General features: G+C 46.9%; 2 protein-coding genes across 2 annotated transcripts in view; one reads left to right on the top strand and one right to left on the bottom strand.

Annotated features, from left to right (window-relative positions):
• PHF20 (PHD finger protein 20) overlaps nucleotides 1-15,334 on the top strand; it is a 135,221-nt gene extending 119,887 nt beyond the window's left edge. Inside the window, exons 15-18 of the mRNA XM_068986907.1 lie at nucleotides 238-433; nucleotides 6,095-6,494; nucleotides 8,240-8,423; nucleotides 12,855-15,334. Coding sequence (XP_068843008.1) covers nucleotides 238-433; nucleotides 6,095-6,494; nucleotides 8,240-8,423; nucleotides 12,855-12,997 — 923 coding nt within the window. The 3' untranslated portion in view covers nucleotides 12,998-15,334. The remainder of the gene's footprint in view (nucleotides 1-237; nucleotides 434-6,094; nucleotides 6,495-8,239; nucleotides 8,424-12,854) is intronic.
• Nucleotides 15,335-16,711: 1,377 nt separating this feature from the next.
• SCAND1 (SCAN domain containing 1) lies at nucleotides 16,712-17,687 on the bottom strand. Its single transcript, XM_068987596.1, has 2 exons — nucleotides 17,600-17,687; nucleotides 16,712-17,509 (listed from the first exon to the last, which is right to left on the bottom strand). The coding sequence occupies exon 2, from the start codon at nucleotides 17,452-17,454 to the stop codon at nucleotides 16,915-16,917; it is 540 nt and encodes a 179-aa protein (XP_068843697.1). The 5' UTR covers nucleotides 17,455-17,509; nucleotides 17,600-17,687; the 3' UTR covers nucleotides 16,712-16,914.
• Between the last annotated feature and the right edge of the window lie 3,165 nt (nucleotides 17,688-20,852).

Here is a 20,852-nt window from a genome sequence, read left to right on the forward strand (position 1 = left end):
AGAAATTCCCACTCTGCCTCTGGCCAGTTGCAGAGATCAGGACATTAATAAACCTTTCTCACTACCTTATCCCTAGCACCTTGTAGAGAGCCCAGCATATAGTAGGTACCAGGTAAATGTATACTGGATGAATGAATGAACATATGCAAACAGCAGTAGTGTGATAACTGCGTGATGATGAAACAGTCTGGGTTTTCTTCAGACCAAGGATTAACTCTCTCATTGTCACTGCTGTAGGTCAGAGGCCTGGCTTCAAATACTGGTATGACAAGGAGTGGTTGAGCAGGGGACACATGCACGGCCTGGCATTTTTAGAAGAGAACTATTCCCACCAGAACGCCAAGAAGATCGTGGCCACCCACCAGCTTCTCGGCGACGTGCAGAGAGTGATCGAGGTTCTTCACGGCCTGCAGCTCAAGATGAGCATCTTGCAGTAAGTGTGGCACCTTCCGCTCTGGGGCTGAGTCTGATTTGGCATGGGCAGAGGGCAGGGTGAATGTGAGAAACTGGAAAGCCACAAAACCAGTGACGAGAAGAGTGAGTTTAAGACCTGTATTAAAAATTCTCAGTGACATGGTAAACATTTTTTTTTAATGTAACTCTATTGAGGTATAATTTACATATAATTAAGCTCACCTGTTTTAAATATTCATCTTTTAAAAATTTGTTTTTAATCAGAGGATAATTGCTTTGCAATGCTTGGTTGGTTTCTGGCACATAACAGCGTTAATCAGCATAAGTATACATATGTCCCCTTCCTCTTGAACTTCCCTCCCACTCCATCTCTCTAGGTCATCACAGAACATTTGTTCGTTGAGTTTTGACACATGTATATACCCTTGCAAACACTACTAAATCAAGATATGCAGTGTGTATTTATAGTTTAGTTGGTTTTTTGTTTTGTTGTATCATTCTGAGTTTTTTGTTTTTTAAAAAATTGTGGTAAGATATACATAATATAGGGGCTTTCCAGTGGTGAAGTGGTAAATAGTCTGCCTGCCAGTGCAGGAGATCCAAGAGAACTGGGTTCAGTCTCTGGGTGAGGATCATCCCCTGGAGAAGGAAATGGAAACCCACCTCAGTATTCTTTCCTGGAAAATTCCATGGACAAAGAAGCCTGATGGGCTATAGTCAATGGGGTTGCAAAGAATTGGGCACAACTGAGCACACACATATACATAATATGCAGTTTGCCATCTTAACCATTTTTAAGTGTACAGTTCGGCAGTGTTAAGTACATTCACTCTGTTGCAGCCAGTCTCCAGAATTCTTTGTGTCATGCAAAGCAGACTCTGTACCCAGTAAGCAACTGCTCTCCACTTCCCCTCCCCCAGCCCCTGACAGTCACCCCTCTACTTTATGTCTTAATGAATTTGACTCTCTCTGGGAACCTCGTATAAATGGGATTTAACAGTATTTGTCCTTTTGTGACTGGCTTATTTCACTTAGCATAACAGCCTTAAGGCTTGTCTGTATTGTAGCCTACATCAGAATTTCCTTCCTTTTTAAGGCTAAATAATATTCCAATATTTGTAATACCATATTTTGTTTATCCATTCATCCTGAACATTCTTTTCTCTTTTTTTCTGGTCTTGCTGTGCAGCTGTGGGATCTCTATTCCCTGACCAGGGATTGAACCTGGGCCCCAACAGTGAAAGCCCAGAATTCTAACCATTAGGCTACTGGGGAACTCCCATCCGAAACATTCTTGATTGGTAAACAAAGTAAAATTGAAAGCTGCTGAAACAGACACTGTTGGTAGGCCTGCTCTCTAGCATAATGATTGCTCAGTAAATACGTCTCTTGATAGTTTGCTTAGACAAAGAAGTTTTATGCCCTTTGGAGCTGGACTTCTGGTTTTTAATGGCTAGAATTTGGAGTGAAATTGAGTGTGAATTTCCTTCTGTGGTTAGATTCTACGTGTCAGATGACCCAAGTTCACGTAAGCTCTGAGAAAGAAATGTAACTCATATTGGGCTTTTATAATCTGTTCCCACTTTACCAAATAGGGCAGTTGGGCCTTGAGTGGGATAGCCCGTCTCCTTGGTTTCCAGGGCTACAATTCAGGTCCCGGCTCCCATCAGGTCCTTGTCCATATCTCTAACTGCCTCTTCTCAGTGGGTCTGTGAATTTTCCTCTGGTGGTAGCACAGGGTATGGCAGGGATGGAATCCTTAAGTTCTCCCATGAGCCTGCCTACAGAGCACCATTTTAATGAAGTCATCAACAGTGCAAACTCTAGTCCCACACATGCGTTAGAGCCAATGAGCCAGTCCCCGACAAGGTTTCCCTGGTGCTCATTAGTCCTGGAGCCCTCCTGTGCTAGGTGAAGTGGAATGCCAGAGCCTGGAGATGACAGAATGAGGGTCTGCCTCCTCCTGCATTCTGGTGCACGGAGACTCGGCTTCCAGCGCTGGCGTGGCAAGAAGTGGTTGAGCAGAGCACATTTGGCAAGAGACTGTGTTGATTTGGGTAAAAGCCAAGCTGCTATAAGAAAGACCAAAAAAATAAAGGCTAAAACAAAATGGAATTTTCTTTCTCACATAAAGCAGAGGTAGGCAGGAGCCCAGGCCAGGTAAGTGGCCTTTTGCCATGATTCTAGCTATGGCCTTGGGGACTTGGGTTCCTTCTGTCTTATTGCTCTGACATCCCATTGGGTTTAATCTCACCTGTCTCATCCAAGAAGTCTCACCTGTACCTCATTTCTGCTCTAACCCCCTGGAGAGGGAACAGATGATTTCGTGGACACACCTAAATGCAAGAGGCCAGCCAAGTGGCTGTGTTCCCTGCGCAGACCCAGGATTGAGTGTGGAGGTGGGTAACAGAAGGAAAGGATAGTTACTGGGGGAAGTTAGCCGTTACTGTGACAGCCCCTGTTTAGGATGTTATAGACTGGGTGTTCCCTTACATTTTATAAAATCAGAAGACTTCATGTAAGCCAGATGAATTTCTTCTTAATGAGAAGCCAGAAATTGACTGAGACAGATGGAAGGTGCACAGAAACCTCAGATCCTGATTGTACATGTTGCGGCATTTCTTTTCATTTGAGGGTTCAATTAGATGTTTTTCTTTCTGCTCAGGGAAATATAAGTGCTCCAACTGGGTCCCATATTCCAGAACCTTGTTCCTTCTGAATTCCCGTTGAGATCCTTCGTCTTAGTAGCAGTGACTTTGTACTGAAATTAAAACCTGACTTCTCCAAGCAGTTCAGGAGAGAGCATCAGGAGATCTTGTTAGTCATTTTAGGTAGAAGAGATCATGGGAGATGGGCAGGTGGTTCCTGTCTCTGCAAACCTGGATGGTCTCTGCTATCACAGGCTCACAGTCTTCATTCTCAAAAATTTTGTTCCTAAGCAACCCAGTGGATTCATTTTCAGAGGCAAACAGTAAACTGGGTGTAACTTCAGAGTATCTGTTGTCATTTAAAAAGTAACAGGCATGAATGTGCATACCTTCTTCATGATCGACAGGGCTTACTGAGAAAGGCCAGGGTTATCAGTAGCTGAGGCTTCAGATCTTAGCCGGGAGGGTGAAAATAGTAGGAGGGAGGAGGCAAAGATTTTTGTGATTTTCATGCAAGAACAGGTTCATACTATGGCTTATGCCCTCCAGGTGAACAGATTTCAGACTACAGTAGTTAACAGTGACTTCCATTTCCTCTGTTGCAGTTATGATTTCAGAGGCATGTCTGGGGTCCTGGGGTCCTGGTACAGACTGCAGTACCCTATTGGAGGTGCCCAGGGACCCAGGCTGCCTCGATGCTGGTGGTCTCCTCTCCTGCTTCAGTGGATGGGAGTGGTACTGGGGATTGCTGGAGTGGGAGAGCTGAGTAAGCATAGTTATAGCCCCTCATGAGCAGAATTTTAGGTTCTGTAAGCTCATTCCATGCTGTTGTAGTTATGATGTATTCCATTTCTTTCGGAAGGCTTCAGGAAGATGTGTGTGTGTGTGTGTGTTGGTGGTTGTGGAGGGACTTGTATGTGGGAGTTGCTGGTGAGTTCCTGCTGGTGTGGTTTCAGTGATTCTCAGCTAAGACTGGTGAGGATAATGTATATAGTTATATCACGGCGTAATTCTTTATATGTGTGGAATTGTACCAAGCGTTACAAGATATTTAGGATCCATGAATTCAATGAACTGAGTGCCAGCAGTCCATCTGTGACAATTAGTAGTCGTTGTGACCGTCGGCAGGGTCCCCACGTTTCTGCACATCTGTGAACCAAACATGAGTAGCTCCTGTCTGTCTTCTCACTTGTTGCCTTACTTGGGGAGCCTGGTTTTTCTTCCTCTATCCTTTTTTCCTTTCCTCCTTCATTTCATTTAATGATCAAAGGTTATAATGGAAGTTCTGAGTGGTGAACAAAATGTTAAATGGTGAAGTTTATCTAGAGTAGTGGCTTTTAAACTTCAAAAAATATACATCCCACAGTAAGAAGTACATTTTTTATCACAGGTACAAAATGTACTATAATTTCACAAAACACCTCCTCTTAGAATGGTGCAGTCTGGTATTTTTTGTTCTATTTTTCCTTCTGTACAAGTGGTTATGAGTCAGTAAATTAAAAGATCTCTTGCGTCAAATCTCAGTGAATATAGTCACACAGTTTTATGTACACATATACATGTAGGCAGAGATTCTCAGAGGTGTCTGCTGGCCAGGAAGGGAGCAGAGTCCTTCTTTATTTTATTTTATTTTTTAAATAATTGCTTGCCCTAATCCAGTGAAAGTGAAGTCGTTCAGTCGTGTCCGACTCTTTGTGACCCCATGGACTGTGGCCTACCAGACTCCTCCATCCACAGGATTTTCCAGGCAACAGTACTGGAGTGGGTTGCCATTTCCTTCTCCAGGAGAGTCCTTCTTTAATAACAAATTATCCTCTTTGGAATGGGGAGAACAGAAGATTTTTGAAGAATGTTTAGAAACCTTGCTATCGGGACTTCCCCTGGTGGTCCAGTGGCTAGGACCACGTGTTCCCTGTGCAGGGAGCCTGGGTTTGATTCCTGGTCAGGGAACTGGGTCCCACATGCCACAGCTAAATGTCCTGCATGGCGCCACTAAAACCTGGCATAGCCAAGTAATTGTTTTCTTTTTAAGGGGCTTCTCTGGGGGTCCAGTGGTTAAGAACCCACTTTGCAATGCAGGGGATTTGGGTTGGATCCCTGATCCCACATGCCACAGGGCAGCTGAGCCCATGCTCCGCAGCTACGGAGCCTGCACACCACGACTAAAGAGTTGGTGTGCTGCTACCAGAGATCCCGAGCGCCACAGCTGAGACCTGACACAGCCAGATCAACAGATAAATCTCAACCAATATTAAAAACAAAACACCGTGTTATTAATGGCTTATGCCTTGGTGACTTTTGGTTACCAGCTTCCTCCTGGGTCATCACTGAAAGTGTTAGTTGCTCAGTTGTGTCCAGTTCTTTGTGACTGCATGGACTACAGCCCACCAGGCTCCTCTGTCCATGGAATTCTCTAGGCAAGAATTCTGGAGTGGGTTGCCATTTCCTTTTCCAGGGGATCTTCCTGACCTAGAACTCAAAACCAGGTCTCCCTCATTGCAGGCAGATTTTTCACTGTCTGAGCCACCAGGGAAGCACTCATTGGGTTTGTGTAATTGAGTGCCATGGCATGGCAGCGTGATCATGACTGTTTAGTCCTAAGTTAAGTTTAGTTTTAGTAAGTCACATTTGAAGAGCTCTTTACTGCCAACAAAATACTGGACTTCGGTTCAGATTAATTCACTTAAACTCAGTAGTTGCTGGCAGACAGAGGGTTAGCCAGTTTTGCAGAGGAGGAAATGGGAATGAGGCTGGCAGAGTGACTCGGCTCAGCTGCACTGTAATCAGCGGCTGAGCTGAAACACAGCTAGGTCCTCTGACTCCCAGTCCACTCCTGCTCACAGCGAGTGATACAGCAAGAGCTTGCCTGGAAGTGGTCTCCTCAGAGGCTGTGAATCTACAGTCCCTCTTGGTGGCTTGCTCCACTTGGCCCAGGTGGGAGGTCTTCCCCCTAGTGTAGGAAGCCCCTGCAGTGGTCCCAGGGGTTAGGGTTAGAAGGGTTAGAGCCCTTTCGGTATTTTCCCTCCCAACAGAAGCCGGGGACATCCTGACCTGCAGCTGTGGTGCCAGCCTTGGAAGCAGCATCTGGCAGAGGGGCGGTCTCATTCCAAACACATCCGTGTCACTGAAGCCAAGAGCAGGGAGGAAGCCCCAAGCTATAGAACTTTGAACGGGGCGATGGAGAAGCCCCTGCCCCTGCCCCCCTCCGTGGAGGAGTCCTATATCACCAGCGAGCACTGCTACCAGAAGCCCCGCACCTACTACCCAGCTGTGGAACAGAAGCTAGTGGTGGAGACCCGGCGCTCTGCCCTTGACGACGCTGTCAACCCCCGCCACGAGAACGGTGATGATTCCCTGTCTCCGCGCTTGGGCTGGCCTCTAGACCAAGACAGGAACAGAGGGGACAGTGACCCCAAACCCAGTTCCCCAAAGGTACTGGCTCGCTTGTGCTTGTTCTTGTTTGAGATCTTGTATCGTCTCCTCCCAGGGCTAAATATTCAGTAGAAGATGTTTATGATAGAGTTGTGTTTATTTTAAAACTGCATATAAATCTGTTTATCATATTCTGTTTTTGTCTTTTAAAATGAGTACAAAGTCAAAAGAGCCCACTTAAACCCCAAATATCATTGGTTCTAGGAACTGTCGGCAAAATGGCAGAGTCAGTGGTGGTGGGGGTGGAGAGGTCGGAGGCAGCCAGAAGAAAAGGGTAATTGACCTGAACTTGACAAATGAAAACAAGTTAGGAAAATGAGGGTTTTTTTCCTTCAGTGCAGTTTATCGTTACATCTGGGTGCTAATCCTTAGCAAGAGCAGAGAACGAGTCAAGTGTTTTGTTAGGCGTAAGTTTTTCAGTACAATTCTATGACAACTTTACTTTTAACTTTGCAGCCCTGGCGTAAGAACAATCCATTTTGTCCAAATGTTTGCTGGTTTCATCAGTTTTCCCAAGAGATACTCCCAGGTTCTTGTTACTCACGTCGTTCTCTTCTGGAGCCCTGTGTGTTCTCTTGCCAGTGTTCCCTAGTCTCATTCTTCCCATCCTCAGTTGTCAGTGAGGGTTTGGGTGATGAGAGCTTCCCCACCCTCGTCATACTTACTGTCACAGACTCCGCTGTGTGGGCTGATATCACCACCCTAAGTCCATCGCTGCCTCTCGCTGAGGGGGAGTAGCGTAGATTAGAAGCCCCTCAGCGTTCAGCCTGTGTCCTTGCCAGGGTCTAAGCAGGGCTGGGTAAGGCTGGTGAGGACAGTCTTTGGAGGCAGACCCAGTTTCAGGTCTGGGCGCTGCCACTTGCTGTGTGACTCTGAGCAGGTCCCTTCACCTCCTCAGAGGTGTCTCCTTAGCCCCCTGCCAAGTGAAGCTGGTGATGGTGACCTCTCAGTTTACTGTGCAGCACACCTGTGGAAAGCTCTCAGCACGTGGCTCTGCACACAGTCACTCCTCCATAGATGTTAACTGGAACCTATTTCATTTCCAATCAATGAATGAAGGGTTGCAGTCACAAACCCCAGAAAAGGTTTGTGGTCTTGGAAATTATGCAGATTGCCTAGAGGCACCTGGAACATGATGAAAAAAAATCAAGAAGTCCTGGGCCTAAACAAGGCAGGTAGAGTTAAAAATCTCTTTCATGACTGGCAGGTTGACCACAAGCCAGCACTGTGTTTTATTCACATTATCCTATTTGATCCTCATGAACTTTTAAAGTAGGTTTTACTACTTCTTCTTTCCCATGAGGGAATAGAGGCCCAGAGAAGTGAAGTAACTCATCCAGGTGCATGCGTTCAGCAAGACATGGAACTAGGACTTAAAATTTGTTTGTCTACATACGAGCACCCACATACTAACACTCATCCACACTTGCCCTGCTCTACTCTGATCCCAGGTTTCGGGATCGGTTCTTTGAGGCCTGCTTCAGCCCTTAGGCATTGGGCCATTCATTGGGAAGCAGTTGGGGAGGCTCCAAGCCAGAGGTCTGCACAGCCCTGAGGCGGTTGTTCTTGGTACGGCAGGCCCGCTTCTGCCTGGTGCCTGAGAGAGGAGGAGGGGGGCGGGGAGGTAGCGATTTGGACTACTCGAACGGCAGCTGTGTTCTCAAATGGATGCAAACACTCGCTGGTTGGAAAAAGAGGCTGGGAACTGTCTCCATTCGGTAACTTTGATGCTCTTGCATCCCCAGGTGAGGGACTATGTCTCCAAAAAGGTCCTACCTGAGGAAGCCCCTGCCCGGAAGCTGCTGGACAGAGGTGGAGAGGGGTTGCTGAGTTCCCAGCACCAGTGGCAGTTTAACCTGCTGACACACGTGGAATCCCTTCAGGATGAAGTCACGCACAGGATGGACTCCATTGAGAAGGAGCTGGATGGTAGGGCTCCCTCCTGGTCTCCCTGTCCTTGGCAGGCTCTGTGGGCCAGTAGGAAGAGCTGCTTTCTGAACCCTTTGATTTGGGTTTCCAGGGATAGCTGTGTTATTGCCTCTTCTATTAGTCCCCTCATCTCCATTCTCCCCTCAAGATGGCCAAGCCTGACTTTCAGTATCGACTGGGCACTTCTAAGGGCTGTGTGCTGTCAGGGGTTCAGCCTCACTCTCCCAGTCCCTTCTGCCCAGGAGAGAGCACAGCGGAACAGCTGGGCTCTGCCTGTGGGTGGTGTGTGTCCTGAGCAGGTCTTTACTGACCAAGTTCTGTGGGGAGCTGATACTTGGATGCTTTGAGCTTTTAGGATGTCTGAGGATTAATCTGAAAACCCCTTCTTTTCAGCCTTTCCTAAAATCTAAAACGAAGCCTTCTCCTCTTTATCAGCAGATATTTTAGAACTTGACTGAGTCACTTATGTTCCCCCCAGATATATCTCCCTGATGTTAAGTTATCAGATGGGCTTGGAGGACTGAAATGTTGATCCCCAGGGTGTTGTCAGTTTGGTTTTTGAAGGCAGACTTCCTCTTTCTTGTTCTCTTATTTCCCAATTATTATTATTATTATTATTTCATCCTTAGAAAGAAGGCTGATTAAGAAATAAATGTTTCGTTTGCGGATTCTGAGGATAGCTAGGCTATTATTACTATAATTGGGGATGAAATAACTCAGAAGAAAAATCCCATGTGTTATGTAAGCAAAGGTCAGAGGGTGTGGGTGAGGTCAGGCTAGAGAAGGACAGCTATCAAGAGGGGAAGCGAGAACAGGAAGGCTTCCTGGAGCTCCAGGGACTGAAGTGGAGCCTTGGAGAGAGCTGTGTTTCTTGCTACAGGAGGGGTGACTAGGCAGGATGCTAAGAGGTGGCTGACTGGGAAAGGGATGGCCCTGTTGGAGGACAAAGACTAATGTGCCCACACGCTTCCTGGCCTGCCCCAGAGGCAAACCTGCTGAACTGGGGATGGCAGGCCAGTCCAGGGTCCATTGTGAGGGTGTTGCTGAAAGCTAGAGTGTTCCTCTCTCTCTTTACTCCTAAAAGGTTTCCTTGAGCTCCTTAGAACTATAACAGATACCAGGTCTATGGAAAACCTTGCTGGTAGAAAGCTGAAAGAGGGTCCAATGATGGACTGAAAATTGTGGAATTAACTCTGGGTCCCCAAGAAGAAGCTCAGGCACCGTAGAAACAGGACAAAGGTTCTGTTGTTGCCAAAGGAAGCGGCCCCAGGGGAGAGGCCTGAGCATACCTACTTAATCACTGATGTACCCCCTCCCACCCAGCTTGGGCTGCTCCAGCCCTGAGCTCACTGAGAGGACAGTGTGGCCAGGCCAGGATGACAAGCCTGAGCTCCCTTCTCTGGGCTTTCAGAGGGCTCTTTATGTGTCTTACTCATTTGGGGCCACATACTCCGTCTTGTATTCTTCAATTCCAGGCCCTGAGAGGTACCGGAAGCAAGAAAATCAATTTTAAGTTTAAAGATTTTACTCACGTAAACTGATTTTGCGTTGTATTTGAGATTCTTCAAAATCCCATTTTATTTCTACTATCTTCATTTCATCTAAATACCTCAAGATAAACTGAGCTTTTATAGGAATTTGTATATAATATTCCTTTTTAAAAATCTAATAAGCTGTTATATTAACTGATTATACTTTAACAAATGTCATTGTTTGAGTATTTAACCATTATTTAATAACTTATGTAGTGTGTGAACAGTCTTATAAAACTAAAAGATAAAGATATTTAATGAGCATGAAAACACAATATTTTAGCATTAGATTTTTTTTTTAATGTTATCTCCTCTAGACAGTCTCTATCTAGATGGTATGGGGGAATATGTTTGAAATGAAACTTTATTCTTATAACCTTCTGCCTTGGTTGCAGTCATATACCGTTGAGCTTCCTTAAAAGAAAAACTTGGGGTTATGGACCAGCACCTGGTGTGGAGAGAAGGCCAGCAGGCTGGATGCTGGGGTCCAGAGGAGGTGCTGTTGGCTCCCACAGTTATGTGTCTGGTCTTCACTTCTGCAGATCTAGAGAGAAGACTTCCCCCTTAGTGGCTCCAAACAGTTCTCCTAACCAAGTTCATAGACTATGAGTGGCCTAGACCATGGGTCCCCAACCTCTGGGCCTCAGACTGGTGGTACCTCCTGTCAGATTAGGGCAGCATTAGATTTGAAATAGTGTACAATAAGTGTAATGCGCTTAAATTATCCTGAAATCTGCCCCCCTCACCACCCCTGTCCATGGAAAAATTGTATTCCACCAAGCTGGTCCCTGGTGCCAAAAGTTTGGGGACCTCTGGGCTAGACTCTTTTAGTCTGCGCACAGATTGTTTCTTTCTCCCTGTGTGTGCCTACTGGGTCACCAAGGTGTTGGGGGACATCTTGGGTGAGCCTGAACCAGATCTGAGGTAGTTCTCGTGGCTTTAGCAGGGGCCTCTCAGCAATTGTGAGCTTCCCAGTGGTAAAGAACCTGCTTGCCAGTGTAGGAAGACATAAAAGACATGGATTCTATCCCTGGGTTGGAAAGATTCCCCTGGAGGAGGGTACAGCAACCCACTCCAGTATTCTTGCCTGGAAAATTCCCTGGACAGAGGAGCCTGGTGGACTGCAGTCCATGGGGTCACATAGAGTCAGACACAACAGCAGCTGAGTGCACACACACAGGCTCAGCACTTGCGATGGCTTCTCTTGTTGCGGAGCAGGGGCTCTAGGGTGCTGGGGTTTTAGTAGCTGCAGAGCGTGGGAGCTGTTGCGGCTCCAAGCTCTAGAGCACAGCCAGTAGTTGTGGCACGCAGCCTTAGTTGCCCTGTGGCATGTGGGATTTTCCTGAACCAGGGATGGAACTGGGATCCCCTGCACTGCACGGTCAATTCTCAATCACTGCACCACCAGGGCAGCCCCATCCTATTATTTTTAACTACAAACCAGGATAAGTGCTCCAAAGGAGAGCAAGTGATAGCATAGCACCTGTGACTCAAGGACCGGACTCAGGTTATAGAGGGGGTAGGGTTCCCTGAGAAATAGCTTGCAGGGAACAAAGGGTTTAGAAACGTGGGAAGGAAGATGAAGGACTGGTCTGAAGAGGGCAGAGGAGTATGTGCAAGGCTGCAGACTGCTTGAGGAACAGGCCCTGCATGGTCGTCTTCTTTCTGCACCTCTGGCTTGGGGGTCCAGAAAGTTCTCAGTACAGGTTGGTGCACAGACTAGAAAGACTACAGGCAGGCTGGGGCAAACCTCAGGCCTGCCTGTGGGGGGCGGGGTGGAGGTGGCTCTTGTTAAAGAATCAGGGTTCCTGGATGACCTCTCCCCAAACGCCAGAGCTTAAGGGAGTGGCTTGGGAAAGAATAAATGTCTTTCTATAGAAAAATCATACTCTCAGAAGCAAGACAGCTTTTTAGATATTGAGCTAATGATAATCAACTTTGTTATTACCTGGTTGTGCTCAGTCGTGTCCAGCTCTTTGTGACCCCATGGACTATAGCCCGCCAAACTCCTCTGTCCATGGGATTTCCCTGGCAAGCATAGTGGAGTGGGTTGCTATTTCCTCCTCTAGGTGATCTGCCCGACCCAAAGAGCAAACCTGCATCTCCTTTGCCTCCTGCACTGGCAGGTGGATTCTTTACCATTGGACCACCTGGGAAACTTATTACCTGGTCATCTTACATTAAATATTTAGCAAATGAAATCAGAGTATTCAGTGCTACTCATCCTAGGAATCAGCATGAAACAAATCAATTTATGGAGATAAAAATAGACCTTTTCAAGTCCTGTTAGAGTCACTTTTCTTAACAGAAGGCTAACACACCAGGCTCTCTGATTTTCAATATGGGAAAGCCTTATGAAGGTACTCTTGCCTGGAAAATCCCATGGATGGAGAAGCCTGTAGGCTACAGTCTGTGGTGGGTTACAGTCTATGGGGTCGCAGAGAGTCGGACACGACTGAGCGACTTCACTTTCACTATGAAGGTGGGGCAGTAACACTGAGAAAGGTGGGTATTTCAAAGCCTACTACACTGTAGACTAATGCAATAGTCATTAGCTATGTGTGGCTAATTGAATAAAATTTAAATTGTTTCTCGGTTGCATTTGCCATGTTTTAAGTGCTCAGTAGCTACACATGGGTAGTGGGGTATTAGACAACACAGACATAGCCCATTTCCATCATCACAGAAACTTCTATTAGACGGCACTGCTCTGCAGCATTTAACTTTGTCTGAGGAGTAGTACTTCCCAGAGAGGGTGATGAGTCAGTGTTGCCTGAAATGGTCTCCCCTCCCGGCTGCTCCCCCACCCCCGGTTAGTGGTCAGATGAAATAAAGTGCTGACATTCTTGCAAATCAAGTGTTGGGAACTCACCGGGTCCTGTCTCTCTTCCGCCCACAGTGTTGGAGAGCTGGCTGGACTACACTGGGGAACTGGAGCCCCCAGAGCCTCTGGCCAGGCTTCCGCAGCTCAAGCATTGCATCAAGCAGCTGCTGACGGACCTGGGCAAGGTGCAGCAGATTGCACTCTGCTGCTCAACATGAAACTGGGCACCCCAGACTAATGGGGGCACAATCCTGGGGTACCTGCAAGAGGAGCTTCACGTATTTAAATAAATAAACCTAGCATGCCGAATGCACGTGACACCGACTGACTTCAGGGATCTGGGCAGGGGTGTGATGGACTTGGACAAAGAGGTCATTTTGGCTGCTGGAAGGGAGGGCACTCTGATCTCAAAGCCTACCAGGAAGGTAGCAGATAGACTCTTGGGATTCCCTTCTTCTGTGCACATTGTTGAATGGAGAGTGAGTCTTTTTGCACAAACTTCACTTGAAATCGTGCCACCGATGATAAATGGAATGAGAGCCAAAAAAGTGTAGTTGAAAACAGTTGTAAATTCAACTTGCAGTTTATTTAATTGACTTCTCTGTCAGGTTGGGGCATATGCCAAGCCTTCTGGGTTTCTGCCTGGCATGAATTAGGCAGCAGGCATCATTTTCATTTTTCCAGCTTCGTGGGAATGTTGTGACTTCACCCTTGTGTGGAGGTTGGGAAGGAGTAGAGGCCTGGGCCGGCCTGCCTTCTCCCTAGAACTCTTCACTTTCTCACCACCTCTCTTGCATGACTTCATGGTACCAGGGATGAGTTTTGTATGCTTTCACCCCAGAATTGGCTGGGTTGTGTCTTTTGTTGCAGAACCCATACAGCCTATGGAAGAATTAGAATCTCACTGTCATAAGAATCTAGGAGGAATCCCAAACGGAAGCAGACAGGGTCTGGAACCCGAAGGACAGCATTTTCTACCCACTTCTTAATATTGACAGCTTACCAGTTCTATTTAATGTCCCCAGAATGGTTCTCCCAAATTTGAACTCTTTCACTGTAAAGATTTGCTACAAAGATGTGGTTTGGGGGATGACCTTATTTTATATTGTTGTAAAGAAACCAGATTCTACATCTGCCGCTTTTCTCCTTCCCTGAAGGGTATATGTTCAGTAGTCAGCATTTTCAGAATTGTTTTAATATACTTTAACACTTTAAATTTCCTGTTTGTATTATTTTGTGAGATCAAGGTGATTATGCTGCTTAAGGTCCAGGTACAATTTGTACCTTTAGAGACAATATTTGTTACTCTCGCAGGTTACGGTTCCACGTGTAATTGTTTTGTTTTTTCCTTACTAGGTAAAGTTAAAGAAACTGTTCCATGCTTTGAGGAATGACCCATTTTACCATTTAGTTTTCCTATCACTAAAGGCAAAAATCAAAGCACATTTGTCCATTAACACTCACGAGTTAATTCTGGGTTTATGGATCTGTAATGTTATATGCTGCAAATCTTTACTATGTAAACATGAAGTAGCCAATATCTCAATAGCAATGACAGGATCTCCGGTGACCTCCGGGATGGTTAGGCTTTACGGCACAGGTAATCGTGGTCATAAGGGCCTCTGTACCAAGATCTGTTTCAGGGAATGCTTTGTCTAGTGATTTAATTCGCCATTTGATATAAAATGAATACAGGGCAAGTTGACCTGCTGGAGCTTATCTATCAGAGGGAATACATGTGGCTACGACATCTGTGATAAAGCTGACACAATTCCTCTATGAGGTTGCTTCCCATTGCTAACGTTAGTACTTTCGGTGTGGGAAGAAACGCTCAAGGAGTGTGCATGGCATCTGTATTTTGTATAATTTATCAGATGGCCACATTTTAAGAACTGTGTGATGCTTGTCCGAAAAGGGAAGAAACAGGATGGTTTTCTGTAGCCACAACTGTGAGGTACAGTGACTTGTGTTAATATTATTAAATTACTGATTTTTCTTTCCTGAAAACACATTTGACCATCACTTCTGGGGAAGCTGTAACGGTGGTCAAATCTCACATCTTTTTCAAGATGGAAGAAGAAACTGAGTTACCCTAACTTTACCAAGTGGTCATTATTGGGTTTATTTTATGCTTTTTGTAAAGGAAATAATCCCTTTTCACTCATTGTGACTTTTGTCCTTTGGGAAGCGGGGATGACTCTGAAGTTCTGATGACTTCAGTGTGCTTCCCTAATTTAAAGCCATGTTGGAGGGGCTCCATCCCCAGTTTCTTGGTCAAGCTGAATTAACCCCAAGCTGGAGCACTGGAAACTGTTCTTTGCAAATATTACTGTTACCATTTAGAAATATGTACACTACCTAAGTTTTCTTTTGAGAAAAACTATCCACCTATAAAAAAGAAAAATTGCCTTGACAAAAACAGTTCTGGTTTGACTAATCATTTTGTTTCTTTAAGTAATGAGTGTATGCAAGGTGGACCCTTGATGAGCCAACATTGCACTGTGGATACATATCTATGTTTACGCGCTGTTAGAACAGAAGGCGCTGTATATAGAAATGTTGCTTTGAAGCAATATTTGCAAAACATGCAAACTTCTGTATCTGTATTTGGAAAAATAAAACAGGTTTTTGTTGCTACGTTTCAGTCATTTGTTATCTACTCAATCTTTAATGTGCATTAATTTTCCATAAACACTACCCTTTAAAGCAAGTCTGCTTCTACATTCTAAGTAGATTTTTCTTTGGCAGGGCGGTAGCTATACATGCATGCTCAGTCATGTCCAACTCTTTGTGACCCTATGGACTGTAGTCCACCAGGCTCCACTGTTTATGGGATTCTCCATGCCCAAAAATACTTGAGTGGGCTGCCATTTCCTTCTGCAAGAGATCTTCCCAACCCAAGGATCGAACCTGGATTGGCAGGTGGATTCTTTACTACTGAGCCACCTGGGAAGCCCTGTAGGGAGCAGATGCAGGCTTAAATACAAAATTCCAAGGAAGTATACAAAATACTTTTGAATTCATTTAAGTGTCTAATATTCAAAAATAAAATGCCCCCCATACCACCCTCTAGCGCAGACTGACTCATGCTTTGTGGTGTGAGCTGCAGGACTATTACCTTTTTGCTTGTTGAAAGCAGTGCAGGGAAGACAGGTCTGGCCTTTCTTATATTAAAAGATGGCACCCATGACAATTAGGACCCTTCTGAAGACCAAGACAAACGACTCTGGACCCCAATCAGCTCCTTCCTGGTTGTGCAGAAGACTCAAGAAATGGAGTTATACTGCAGAGCTTCCCTATTATTTGCCAAATCTCTTCCCTTCCTAAACAATTATGCTTATTTTAGAAAGTTATGAGTAGCTCCAACAATGTAAATAATCCATCAGTTCACACCAAATCTGTTATGGAAATCTTTCAGGAGGCCTAAAATTTGGTAAGAGAGGGGTCTGGAGGCTTAAACCAGAGTTCACAAGAACTAGCCTCTCTAGGTAAGGACCTGCAGTGAACACTTATCAAAACAGCCCTGTAACTTGGGCCTTTGGGGAAGCCTGCGCCCACAAGGTAGGCTGATGGAGCAAGTTGAGGACAGTATTGTTATAGCAGCAGCCAGTTAAATCAGCACTTAGTTACAGTCACCTATTTGCCTGCACGACCCACAACCACATACAAGATTGTACCACTGTCCTCTATCCGCTGAGACAGGAAAACAAGCTCAAATTCTAGCCAATGAGAGGTACCGGCGAATTTGGAACCAGGCTGCTGGGAGTCCTCATTGCATAGGCTCCAACCAAACAAAGGAAACCCATGTGGGGCGCTGGGGAAAGCGCAGGAAGAAAATTTCCAGATGTGGAGACCCATAGCCAACACATAATGATCCCACAAAAGCCAACGAAGGCCAAGTGAATAAGAAACAAAGGCTTTATTCTCATGGGCCCCCAACTTGGTTTCACAACTAGCCAGAAAGGGTGGAAATAGGTTCGGGAAAATAAACACGGGAAAGAACGCATGAGATTGCAAGAACTGCCAAAACTCATTTTTCATTATCGCGTATTGGGGAGCCAAGCTCACGGTCCCGGACTCGATCATGGCTCCAGTCCAGAGAGTGCCTGACTCGGGTCGCCCGCAGCTCCGCCGCTCAGCCGGTGATGCGCACGTCGGTGCGGCGGCGAAGCCGCCGGGCCCGCGCTGCCTCGGGCAGGATGGCGCGAAGCTGCTCCTGCACTAGCATCTCCACGATCTGCTCCTTTGTGCGGATGTCGGGCCGCAGCCATTGGCGCGAGAGCTCCCGAAGCTGTCGGAACGCCTCCCGTGGGCCTGCAGCGTCTTGGTAGCGGAACTGCCGGAATCGCTGGCGGAAAGTCTCTGGGCCGGGCCGGGAGCCGCCAGGACCTGGAGGGGAGCGCGGAGAGGCTTCGGCAAGCGGCGCAGGGCCCTGGGGTGCGGGTCCGACAGGCAGGTCTAGGGCGGCGGAGGCCGCCGCAGGAGGCGTAACATTCGCTTCGGGGACCGCGGCGCTGGGATTGGAGGAGTCGGGGATAGATGGTGGGGCTTCAGGAGTCGAGGAGGAGCCCGCAGGGTCACCCTCCGTGCCTGAGCTCGGGCCGGCTCCTTCTTCTTTCCCCGAGGATGGCGCGGGGCTTCCGGCTGGAGCCAAGCTTTGCTCGAGGGCCGCCATGACTCTGGCTCCACGCGTCGCTCTTTGTCCAGCCGTTGTTGGCTCAGCTCTGCGTCTGCAAGGGGGCGGGGCAAAGGAGACTTTTCCCGTACCAGGCGGAGCGCGCGACCCTGAGGGAGGCGGGCGGAGGGCGCGCCGAGCTTACCAGCGCCGGCGAAGCGCCTGGGGCGGCCGGAAGTGGGCGTGCCCGCTGGCTTCTCTATGATGAGCTCTGCGCACGAGAGTCCGGAAGCCGGGTCTGGGCTCCCAGAAGCGGCGCCCCCTCGCGTTCCCACGTGGGGTCTGGGGGTGGCGGCGCCTGCGGGGCTGCAGACCAATCTTAGCTCGCCACGGCTGGCTCCGGATGGTGGCGCCTCCGAGCACCTGTTCGAAGAGAAGGAGGAGGAGGAGGAGGAAGAGTCGGCGGAGGAGTCGGAGGAGGAGTCGGAGTCGGAGCCGGAGGAGGGGTCGGAGGAGGAGCAGGTGCCGAAGCCGCCGCCCAAGCCGCAGGCGGCTCGCAAAAGCGTCTTGGCCCGCCTTGATCGCTTCAGCTTGCAGGTGACCTGTGTCCGCCCCTGCAAGCGCGCCTCTGTTTGGCCCTGATTAGGATGGTGGCGAGCCGAGGACTTGCGCGGGCTGCGCCCGGCTGGTGGCAGGACAACGGGACTGTGGTCAGGCACTGGGGGAGGGCCCAACTCGGGAAAGTTCTCTGGCTCAGTCGAAGGAGAAGGGCAGTACACTCACCTGGTTGCGGGTGGATGACGTGTGCAAAGTCCTCTACACATGTAGTAATAAAACTTGGCCGTCTTATGGCACAGAGTAAATGCCCAAGAACTCTGTTATTATTATTATTATTATGCCTGTCTTCTGAAACCAAGAAACAGGTGGCTCTGTGGGTTCTGCTTTTAACTTTAGGATTACTAATGCGTAGCCACATATAGTGGACTCTAGCCACGTGTTTTCGAGCCCTTGACATGTGGCAAGTCGGAATTGGGATGTGCTGACATGTGAAATACACACAGGACTTAGTATGAAAAGAAAGTAATGTAAAATATCTCAATATTTTTTTATATTGGTTACATGTTGGATTTATAATACTGTGCACATATTGGGTCAAATAAAATATATTGTTAAAATTCATGTCTATCATTTTAAATTGTGGGTGCCAGAAAAATTTGCATTCCATACATGGTTTTCATATATATATTCGTTGTACAGTAAAAGCATGCTACCATGTGGGAGTCAGGCTGCCTTGGTGAAATCCCTGCAGGGTTTATTTGCCAGAGTTGTTGAGAGGATTAAATAGTAAAGACTTTGGAACAAATGAAAGTGTTAGTCACTCAGTGGTGTCCAGCTCTTTGCGACCCCATGGACTGTAGCCTGCCAGGCTCCTCTGTCCATGGAGTTTTTCAGGCAAGAATACTGGAGTGGGGTGCCATTCCCTTCCCTGGGGGATCTTCCAGACCCAGGGGCCGACCTGGGTCTCCTGCATTGCAGGCAGACTCTTTACTGTCTGAGCCACAGGGAAAGAAAAGCTTTTTAAATGTTTCTCTTCATTAAGTAAATTGCTGTCTCTGAGCTCTAGCTTCACTATCTGTAAAATGTGGATGTACTAGAACTTACTTCATTAGGAAGGAGAATTCAATGAGATGATGTAGGTAAAAGCATGTAGCTCTGACAGCGCTTAGGTAAGTGATAGTATATTCTGTTTGACAGCTGGCTCTCAAATATGTTTTGTATGCCCATTATAGGGCTTCCCTGGTGGCTCAGAGGTCAAATAATTTGCCTGCAATGCGGGAGATCCGATGGTTAGGTTAGGGTTCAATCCCTGAATTGGGAAGATCCCCTGGAGGAGGGCATGGCAACCCACTCCAGTATTCTTGTCTGAAGAACCCCCATGGACAGAGGAGCCTGGCGGACTACAGTCCATGAGGTTGCAAAGAGCTGGACATGACTCTTGACTAGGCACACACACTCAAACTCACATGCCCAATTAAAGGCTTCACAGATGGCTCAGTGGTAAAGAATCCACCTTCCAGTGCATGAGACACAGGAGATCAGCATTTGATCCCTGAAGAGGGAAGATTGCCTGGAGAAGAAAATGGCAACCCACTCCAATAGTCTTGCCTGGAAAATTCCAGGGACAGAAGAACCTGGTGGGCTACAGTTCATGGGGTCACAGGAGTCAGATTTGACTGCACGCACACAATCATGCCCATTTTACAGACAAGAAAACAGAAAGACAGGGGTCCTTTATGAGAGGTTTTATATAACCCTTGTAGTTCCTTTGATTTCTGCACAGAAGGAGTTGGCCTCTTTGATGATTGTCAGTGGCCCTGGTGTAAAACTTGCCTATCCCATAGGATGTGCTCTTGTAGTTGAGTTAAAGGAGATCCCCACAGAACAGTGTTCACAGCCTGAAAACCTTGAAATTCGTCTTCCCAATGAATCTTTAATGTTTTAGCGGGAGCCAGTCTCCTTCCTTTAGACAAGGTCCTCTTTTCCAGTCAGCCTAAGCAAGAGAGTTCCAGAAAAACATCTATTTCTGTTTATTGACTATGCCAAAGCCTTTGACTGTGTGGATCACAATAAACTGTGGAAAATTCTGAAAGAGATGGGAATACCAGACCACCTAACCTGCCTCTTGAGAAATCTGTATGCAGGTCAGGAAGCAACAGTTAGAACTGGACATGGAACAATAGACTGGTTCCAAATAGGAAAAGGAGTACGTCAAGGCTGTATATTGTCACCCTGCTTATTTAACTTATATGCAGAATACATCATGAGAAACACTGGACTGGAAGAAACACAAGCTGGAATCAAGATTGCTGAGAGAAATATCAATAACCTCAGATATGCAGATGACACCACCCTTATGGCAGAAAGTGAAGAGGAGCTAAAGAGCCTCTTGATGAAAGTGAAAGTAGAGAGTGAAAAAGTTGGCTTAAAGCTCAACATTCAGCAAACGAAGATCATGGCATCTGGTCCCATCACTTCATGGGAAATAGATGGGGAAACAGTGGAAACAGTGTCAGACTTTATTTTTTTGGGCTCCAAAATCACTGCAGATGGTGACTGCAGCCATGAAATTAAAAGACGCTTACTCCTTGGAAGGAAAGTTATGACCAACTTAGCATATTCAAAAGCAGGGACGTTACTTTGCTGACTAAGGTCCGTCTAGTCAAGGCTATGGTTTTTCCTGTGGTCATGTATGGATGTGAGAGTTGGACTGTGAAGAAGGCTGAGCGCCGAAGAACTGATGCTTTTGAACTGTGGTGTTGGAGAAGACTCTTGAGAGTCCCTTGGACTGCAAGGAGATCTAACCAGTCCATTCTGAAGGAGATCAGCCCTGGGATTTCTTTGGAAGGAATGATGCTAAAGCTGAAACTCCAGTACTTTGGCCACCTCATGAGAAGAGT

The sequence above is a fragment of the Capricornis sumatraensis genome, chromosome 15 (assembly GCF_032405125.1).
Source record: "Capricornis sumatraensis isolate serow.1 chromosome 15, serow.2, whole genome shotgun sequence".
NCBI lineage: Eukaryota > Metazoa > Chordata > Mammalia > Artiodactyla > Bovidae > Capricornis > Capricornis sumatraensis.